Source organism: Eucalyptus grandis, chromosome 5 (genome assembly GCF_016545825.1).
Source record: "Eucalyptus grandis isolate ANBG69807.140 chromosome 5, ASM1654582v1, whole genome shotgun sequence".
Taxonomy (NCBI): Eukaryota; Viridiplantae; Streptophyta; class Magnoliopsida; order Myrtales; family Myrtaceae; genus Eucalyptus; species Eucalyptus grandis.
Window position 1 is genome coordinate 58,185,590 of NC_052616.1, and position 10,133 is coordinate 58,195,722.

Consider the following 10,133-nt stretch of genomic DNA (forward strand, 5'->3'; position numbering starts at 1 on the left):
TAAACTAAAAATATTTTACATGATAATAAATAACATCGCATGTCTTTAGATATAGATCTGAAATATATTATAATTTTTTTGAGGATTTAATGAAAATGGAAATATTTAATGCTAACTCAGCACAAAGCTCGTGCCCTTTCTGCGGGAAGGCAATCATGAGCACACGAAGTTCCTCACTTACCAATGAATTCGTTAATAATTCTTTAGAAAAATATTCGATATACTAAGGTTGATTTACAAAAATGATTTATAAAGTAATGTGTTGATATTCTAATGGATATTCTAACATCGTTATCAATATTTAAGATATTCTTATTGTACCTAGTATTCTTATTCTCGTGTTTTTTTAGAAATGCAAATTGTAGTTTTTAAAATTAAGGATGCAAATTGATATAGGGGTGGGACACTGAAGATAGTTTTCGAACTTTTTGTCAAACTAATATGAAGCTTTCTCTATCATCATCAATAATGTAACCTATCCATGTGACAACTTGAAATTACCTATGTGTTGATTTTAGCTAAATTACAAATTTTCAAGAAAAGAGTAAAGACTTCATTATATTTCTTGGGAACGATTCCAAATTTAGTTGCATCCGTTAAAGATTTCGGATGAGGCCGTTTGGAAGATAATTTCAACCTAACTAATACTGATGGTACCAACCAAATAGTGTCCTTTCATTACATCTTTCAATATAAAAATCTAAAGAGCTTTTTGCGGTTTTGTCAACCATAAATGGACTCCAAACATACACGGAAAATTTCTTTCGAGATGGGGTAAAACAAGGAGGCCCTTCCAAACTTATGATGCCTTAAGATCAAATATCACAAATAGCCCTAAAATTAGGGAATCACACACGTTAATCTCTCTAATTCTACTTACTAAGTCTTTATGTTTTTAAACTCGCAAAAAAAAGTTAACCTCATTAATTTAGCAATACTAGAGTTGTTAATTGACAATATGAAGAATCAAACACGTGCCCCGTCTTAATCCACACACCGGAATCTGATTTTGTAACCGCTACATGTAGTTTTCTATTATAACAAAGCAATTGAGTTTCTTTTATCATTATGACTTATTGGAATGGAATCCAATATATTTATGCATGACCAGTCCAAATAATTCCTACACTTTGGTCTGATATACAAATATTGTCCTTGAACTTTTAATTTGTACAATATGTTTTTTGATTCAAGGATTTTGCTAACATAATAATTTTTGGGATATTGTGGAAATAACAATATGTTGTAAGCCACAAATTCTTGAAAAATGAGGTTACACAATAATTCATAATTATCTGTGATTTAGTTTTTTTTTAATTCATAATAAATTATTATTCTCACAATTAATTAAAACTGCCACGTGATCAGTTTTCTGGATTAATGGACGGATAATGAATTAAAACTCCTGGTAAGAAAATGGACAAGAAATCATAATTAAAAGAAATTTTTTTTGCAAAAGAAGTCTATAATTCTAATTTGGAGAAACTATGAGAGAGAGAGAGAGAGAGAGAAATCTTGTGGAAGACGGCAAGCTTTCTAACTTCCGGTCTCTGCTACTCTCTGCAGATCTCATCACTCTCTCTCTCTCTCTCCCTTCCCCTATTCGATTCATCTCCTGCTCCTCCTCCTCTTCACCCTGGCTGGCTTTTGCTGTTCTTGATTTTTCTCCAGGTCCTGTTCTTGTTTTAGCCTCTCTCTCTCTGTCTCTCTCTCTCTCTCAGTTGGGCCCCACCTCTGACCTCCTCTCATCCTTCCTCCATCATGATCTCCACATTCTCCTCCACCCTCCTCCTCCATTCCTCCTGATCTGAAACACAAGCACCCATTTTCTCTCTCTCTCTCTCTCTCTAGAGAAAACAGGGGACGGGGCGCGGCGATGATCCAGCTCCTGTTCGCGGCGATACTCGCCGAAGGGTCGCTGATACTGCTGCTGCTGTTCAAGACGCCGCTGCGGAAGCTGGCCATAGTGGGTCTGGATCGGGTCAAGCGCGGTCACGGCCCGGTGGTGGTCACGACGGTGGCCGCCACGGTCTGCGTCGTGCTGGGCTCCGGCGTGTACAGCATGGTCAAGATCCGGAGGCGCGGGGCCGAGGACGGCGGCGGGGCCGCCAACCCGACGGACCAGGTCCTCATGGCCAAGCACCTGCTGGAGTGCACTCTGATGGGTGAGTGATGGGTTCTTGGGATTTCTTCGTTTGATCGGTGAAAATGCTATCTTTTTCCATGTGGGTGCGTGTGTTTCTGGATGATGGTCACTGAAAGGTTCGCAATTTGATGGTCCGGATTGAAAGAATTTGGGTAGTTGGATTTGGGTTCGATTCGGTTTGATGTATTCCTCATGATGAGACTAATTATTCCTCGGTGAATTTGAATTGGTGGCATTGGTGAAGGCGAATGGAATGAGAAGAAAGTGAAAGGAAAGGGTTGATTGCCAAGTAATGAGGTGTCTAGTTTTGATTCTGCTTTGGTTTTGTCGTTGGCATTGGTGGATGATCTTGTTTGTGCGTTCTTAGACTTGGAGGAAACAAGCCCTGTTTCGATACGATTCCTTATTCTGTTTAAATGAACTGGATTTGAAGGTTCTAGTGGATTGAAGGAAAAGTTGTGGCCCTTTGATCACACTATATTGCCTTAGCATCTCCATCTGCGGGTTGTCTTAATGTTTATGAAGACATACTTCTGTTTGGAATATTCTTAGGCTGCATCATATTGATTTGACCACTTTTAGCAAGGATGGGATTTCTTTCGTGGGACTACAAATTCTGCCCAATTGAATTCCTCGCTGCAATGTCCGATGCAGCATCTCTGTTTCAATTTTCAGACATTATGGTGGGAACCTTGAACAATTCTAGCAGCATATAATCAAAATAATTCCATATCATTTATAGAGGAATTCGATAATATTGTGCTAGTAGTACCTGGTGATCAGTTGATTATGCCTTTTTAGTTTTACAGTATGAACCTTGAAGCTGTCTGATATGTGAATTTTGTAGTAATCTTCTCCATACGAGGATGAGGATTAGCAGAGACAGACAGCGTCTGTGCTAGTGTGAAACAGTAAATTCGTTTGCTAACAAATTGAATCGCCCTTTAGAGTACCTCATATTATGTGTCTTAATGTCACTCTACTAGTTCTATACAATCGTAATTGTGGATTAAATCATAACATGATTGAATCATATATAGGCTTCTTCTGAGTTACAACACTCTCCCTTTCTATATTGTCCCTGCAACTCATTGCCGGTGTTGCTTGTCATGAAACTGATTCATCTGGGCCATTATGAATCACTCCTCTCTCATGTTGCCCATTTGCCTTTCGCTGCAGAACTTGTGTCTCAATGGGCGTTTGTTTTGCAGGAGCCACCTTGTTCCTTGCTTTGATGATAGACAGACTGCATCACTACATCAGAGAGCTCCGGTTACGAAGGAAGAGCATGGAGGCTGTGAAGAAACAGACCCGAGCCTTTGAGGATGGGAAAAACGGGAACTTAGAGGAGCTCAAGAACTTGGAGGAGGAAACAAGGGTCTTGAGAGAAAAAGTCAAGCAGCTGGAATCGGATCTTGATACGAGAACCAAGGACGTGCATGCCGCAGAAGCCAACTCGGTTGCTCTGAGGAAACAGTCAGAAGGGTTCCTTCTCGAGTATGACCGCCTGCTCGAGGAAAACCAAAACTTGCGGAACCAGCTGCAATCGCTGGATCGGAAATTTTCACGTTCAGGAAGCAAGAAGAATACCTGAGAGGCTAACTAATCTTTTCGGTGTAGACATGAACTCTTCATTTCACTATATTCTTGGCTTCATTTCACTCAGTTCTTGTTTTCTTAGTGTGTATATTTTGGAAGCTGAGGCATTTGTTCAGGTTGGTTATACCTGCGGTTGAATCACATTTGGGTTTGTTAAGGATGAAGAGGGAAAAGGGGGACAAAGGTTGGGAAAGGAGAAACAACACGAATTTATTTATCCTGTGCTTTTCTCGGTGCTGGATTATATTTCTTGTTTGGTTCATTACACTTTAAACCTTGAATGTTAGGAATTTTCTTCTTCATTCGTCTGTTCATATTTCTCATTTTGCTTCTCCTCATCTAGCTAAGTTGTCTCGAATGGCAAAAAGTATGTTGCCCCAGTCTATTCTATGGGCTCTCGAGAGATCATTCTGTAACGTATCGTGTTGTGCTCGAGCTTACTGTGTCGTAATTTCTGTACAGGCTGTTTGAGCACCACTGAGTAAGTTTTGTTTCGATGCATAGTTCACTCGAATAACATGATTAACCATCAATCCCATCGGACTGTTCGAAGAGTTTCGGATTCTTCATTACTGGTTAACAGCTTCTTCTTTCTCCTTCAAGCTAGCTGATTCTATTCTCTGAGGTGCCCAAAGAGACGATGTGATTTGCCTTCCTGATCTTCAAACCATCGAAAACTCTTTTTTCCGCTGGTTTTTTTTCCTTGGAATGAATCAGACAATAACATGTGATGATGCTGGGGATGATTCGGTCCGTCCGTTCACAGAACAGAGCTCTCTTTCATGCCTACTTATGTCTTAGGAATTCTTCAGGAAAACCGTCCATTTGTGAATCGCCTGCAAAAGAGCATCCCTGAAAGTCTGTCCCTGTCAAGATGCGATCCAGTTGCTATCATCGGTCCAAAATTAACGAGCTTATATCAGCGGTTCATTGTAATTCAAAGCATGTTCGCTGCTGCGCATGAACATGGGAGGGTGCTCAGATGCACCAGCGAAGAATGAGGCAGGTCCTATGCAGACTCGATCTATGCAGATTATCATGATCATGGCCATTGATCTAAGTGAGTCCCATTGTGCAGTCCGCACAATCGATAGCTATGATCATGTTAGTATACGGTGAGCCGAGTCTATGTAATACTTTTAGAGGGGAATCAATTTGAATGAAATTGAGGTACACAGTATGTGTAAAAGAGGTAATTACTCTGTACCAACAATGTGTTTGCTGAGATGGTAAGGGAACGTATAGTTGTCATGGTATGCCACTATGCATTTGAGTGGTCAAACGCGCAGCAAGCTTGTGAATTCATGAAACCTAGCATGATCCTTATTTAAGCCTCCCTCTCTAATATGCAAAAATTGTTCGCGTTAATGCTAGCCAACCACAGATAGGCCATGTCGGACGGCCGATACTGACTAAACTATCATGTCAGCGATTTCCAATCAAAATTAACCGGAATGATTATATTGACAAATCGTTAAAATGTTTATGACTAAATTAACAAAATTGAAAAGTTTAGGACTAATTTGGTCATCATACAATAAGTCTATAGCTTTTCGGATAATTATCCCCATAACTATAATGGACTATCATAAAATGTCTCATATATATTGTGTCTTTCTTTAGCTAACACAAGGTAATTTTGCTATAAATGGCTGCCCATATACAGCTAACAAAGCTCATTTACGTGCATGCTCTTCGCTTGCTACTAGTGCTCTGTTTGGTAAGGGGTTGGGTGGTCTTGGAATCATTGACATGAAGTTTTATCATTGCCTTTTGTCACTTGAGTACCCCGAAGATCTTTCTAGTGAACAATTTAGAAGTTTATGATACTAAAACATGCGCAATTCCCATTAATTGGGTGACAGTACATGACAATTCTTGGCAGCTTGTTGAGGCGGGTTGCCGTATCGAAGATGAGCGGAAACCAGTACAAGCGAGCAATCTTGTCAACCATAACATTAGGACATGAAAACGACTTCAGCTTTGGCTCCATTCTATAGATCCGTATCAACAAAGTCTACTTTTCTTAGGCCTAGAAGATCTTTTGATTTGGTATTCCCTATAGTTTTATTTGCTGCTATTAGTATATTGTTAACTCTTGTTTGTTTGTGCATTTCGCATTGGATTCTGCCGCATCAAGTTCATATCGCAACTGAAAGTTTCGTGTCGTGTTTCCATATATGCGCCCGGATTTTGAAACTGGAGACAAACTTGATGCAAAAGCTAGAAAAATGTTTTTTTTCCCCCATTCATTGGTTATGGTTTTGACCATTTCGGCAATCGGCTTTGATATGAATCAAGTAGGAAACTAACAAAAATTGATGATGTTAGGGTCAATGAAAGTATGTTGCACAAAGACAAATCTGTGGTAGGATCTAGGGTGAGGAAACAAACAAAATGGACTAAAGAGATTGTATTGGAGGGAGATTCTAAGAATATTCTGGTTATGAATCGTGAAACTATTGTCATAAATTGATTGAAAATCAAAATGAAAACCACCCATGTCTGAACCGCTTTAAGAAAATCCAATAGAATATCTAAATCTGTGTAGAGGCATTCTTAATCATTGAATTATTTGCTTGAATTATTTGCTTTTGATTGATGTTGGCTCATCAGAATATTTTTTCTGAAGCATTGCCGGTTAAGAGGTAAAATGTGAGGCAGTAAGTTCAAAGAGAACCTGATGGCAACAAGAGGTACAAGGTGAGGTTGGTAGTAAAAGGTTTTCTACACGAAACCCAGTTGTGAATTCGACTAAATTTAGGCTTATGTTGAGTCTTGTTGCCACTGAGAATTTATATCTAGAACATTCAGATGTGAAGATTGCAATCCTCATTGGTGACTTAAAGGAGGATATCTACATGGTTTAACCAAAATGTTTTAAGTTCCTGCAAAACAAAGCTATATCTCTAGGTTAAAGAAAAGAAATTGTGTGGTTTGAAATAGACTCCTAGATAGTGGTAGAAGAGTTTTGATTCATTAATGTGCGGTAATAGGTTCACTAGATCTAAAATGGATTGCTATTATGACTTCAAGAAATTTGATAATTGGCATAGTAATTTGCCATTGTATGTAGATAATATGGTCATTGTAGGAACAAGCATGAGGAAATTAACATACTAAAGTAGCAATTGTCAAATGATTGTGCAAGATAGATCAAAAGGATTTCTTAAAATGTCTTAGGAAAAGTATAATGAGAAAGTGTTGGACAAATTCAGAGTTTAGAGTGCAAAGTCCATAATGGCTCATTAGGGAAGTCATTTCAAACTCTTAATGGAGCAGTCACTAAACATATGAGGAGTGGGAGTACATGGCCAAGGTACCTTGAGTTAGCTACCAATCGTTTAATGTATGCTGCAGTGTGTATCGGACAAGACATGGCTTGTGTAGGGGGATTGTGAACTAATATATGGCTAATCATGGAATGAAGCATTGGGAAGCTATACAAGTAGCTACTAAGATACCTAAGAGGTACTTTGAGCACTACATTTTCTTTTCATAAAATATAATGTGCCTTTACAAGGCTTTGTCAATACAAAACTTGGTGGTAACATTGACAATGGGAAGAGCACATTGGGGTTATTTTTTTATTTTATTTTATTTATCTTTAGTGGCATTGCAGTCAATTGGAACTCTAGACATTGGAAGTATGTGTCATTCTCAACCACTGAAGCCTAGTACATTGCTATATCTAAAGCTGGCAATAAGATCATTTGGTAGAAGAATTTTCTACAGGAGATAGGTAAGAAGCATGATAGTAGTGGTCCTTTCATTGATAGTCAGGATGCTACTTGGCTCGCAAAGATTCCAGTACTTCACTCAAGGAAAAAACACTTTAAGTTGAAGTATCTTCATATCTTTGAGCTGATAGATGATAACACGCTATCATTGAAAAAGATTCTTGGTACGAAAAATATTGCAGATATGTTAACCTAGGGTGTCATAATTGAGAATTGAGGTTGTGCATTACCCTGTATCTAAGGTTAGTGATGAGGAGGTGCCACCACACTAGGACAATTTGGTTATAAAGACGAGTAGAGACTATTGCCATTTTGAAGATCAAATTAAAAGTAGGAGATGGATGGAGTTGTGAAGTTGTTTTTTATGGTAATTTTTTTTTTTTAAATTTTTTTTTTTTTTTGGTAAAGTATGGGGTTGTGAAGTTTGATAAATGAAAGAATTGTTAAAAAAGTGTACATATAATTTCCTCCATTACTCTATAACCTAAACTCTTGTCGTATATTAATATGATCTCTCTTGTAATTATAACTCGATATAATAATTAAAAGATTACCTAGTATGGCATTATAATTTCCCTTAATTATTTTGAAGGATTTTTAACGTAATTATGCTTGCCTGATTCTATAACTATTCTCTTTTACGTTTCTCATTCCCAATAGAGGGGAGCTTCCCATATATAAGCCCATATCCATCATCAATCTCAATTAAAACACTGAACTTACAACAAGCCGTGCGACTACATTTATACCAATTGAGATATGTGCATAACCATAAATCCATATGTAGTCAAATAATTATATTGGACTATCATAAAGTGCCTCATATATAGTGAGTTTTTGTTTTTTTTTTTCAGTAAACATAAAGTACTTTTGCTATTAATTGCTTCCAAATACAAAAAATTCTTTCAGAGCTCATTTACGTGTGCACTTTTTGCTAATGTTTTGCAGCTAGTGTTCTGTTTGGTAAGAAGTCAGGTAGTCTTGAAACCACCAACAAAAAGCTTTGCACACACCTCTTATCACTCAAACAACCCTCTCCTTGTCTCTCATTGCTGAGAGAGAGAGATCCCTCTCATGGACAATTACGATTGGTACATGACAAAAGATGGGAGTCGAGATCCTACTTTTTACCATTCTCTGTAAAATGTTAAATGTTAATTACACAAATTTTTGCCATGCATTTCATTTAGATTTTATAAAACTAAACTTGTACACTTTCCCAAATCTTATGTTGGTTGAACATGATAAAACATTCATATTGCCCTCTGATCTCGCGTGTGAAGGAAATCATTGGACTTACGGTCAATTCATTTATTATATATGTAAATCCAAGATGCAAAAAAATATGCCGGAGTTGTTCCTTATTAATTGGGTGACAGTACATGACAATTTTTTGTTAGCTTGTTGATGCCAGTTGTAATATTAAAGATGAACGGAAAATAGTTAGACGCGTACAATCTTCTCAAGCATATCTTTTGAAAATTTTTTTTGAAAAGGATATCAGCTTTGGCTCCATAGTAAGACAATATCAACAAAGTCTACTTATAGTAGGCTTACATTGCTCTTTTAATTTTCTATTAAGCCCATATTTATTTATTGCTATTAGTTTATTATTAACTCGTTAGTTTGTGCATTTCTTCTCCATGACGTCACCCTCGTTCCCTTAAATTAGCGTTTCTTTCTTCCTCATCGTCACTTTGCACGCAACGACATCCATTTCATGGAATATTTTAATGAGACCAAACTTTCAAGGGTTTATTATAATACGAATATTAAATGTGCAGAGGATTCGCGATCATACTCTTTGACTATACATACAGTAATCACTGACAAATGAAGTTATAAACTGAATTTACTAGTAAGTATAAAAGGCTTGCTCGTGATAGGTTAAATTTTTGAGTGTATCCTTCTAAAAAAGATTTTTCATACGCAAGACATGACTTTTTAGTGTATGCCGCATTTAATTCAAAGACTGATTAGACATTGCTAGAATGTTGCAAGTGGGGCAGTGTCATTTGTAGTTAAGAACCGTGGATTAGAGAGGCTAGATAGACGTTTCCCTGCCAAGTATTGATGTGGAGGTGACCTAAACACAAGCTATTAGCCAAGGTTACTTCCTCTTGTTTGTTTGTGCATTTTGTATAGATAACAATATATGATGAGTTGGATTCATGAGTGAAGAATATAACTTGGGTGTTGTGCCGAATAACACTTGCAAAGAAGGCATTATAGAACAAGTGGGTGTATGAGATCAAAGAAGAAACTGATGGCAGCAAGAGGAACAAGGGGAAATTTTTAGTGAAAGTTTTTCTCCAAATTTGTAAAACAGTTCGATGTGAAGATTGCACTCCTCCTTGGTGACTTAGAGGAGGGTATATATATATGGTATAATCAAAAGGTTTTCAAATTCTTGGTAAATAGAACTATGTTTGCAAGTTGAATGAAAGTCTGTATGATTTATAACAGGCTTGTAGATGGCGCTATAAGAAATTCAACACATTTATGTGTGATAACGAGTTCACTAGATGTGAAATAGACTATTGATGTTACTTCAAGAAATCTAATGGTTGCTATATTATTTGATTGTTGTATGTGAATGATATGATCACTGCAAGATCTAGCACGGGGTAGATCAATAAATTGAAGCA

The 10,133-nt window shown here is 37.4% G+C and overlaps 1 protein-coding gene across 1 annotated transcript; it reads left to right on the forward strand.

Annotated features, from left to right (window-relative positions):
* Positions 1 to 1,535: 1,535 nt before the first annotated feature.
* Positions 1,536 to 4,047, forward strand: LOC104445699 (B-cell receptor-associated protein 31). The gene is made up of 2 exons (XM_010059611.3): positions 1,536 to 2,165; positions 3,358 to 4,047. Exons 1-2 carry the CDS (start codon positions 1,877 to 1,879, stop codon positions 3,738 to 3,740), a joined length of 672 nt encoding a protein of 223 aa, XP_010057913.1. The 5' UTR covers positions 1,536 to 1,876; the 3' UTR covers positions 3,741 to 4,047.
* The last annotated feature ends 6,086 nt before the right edge of the window (positions 4,048 to 10,133 follow it).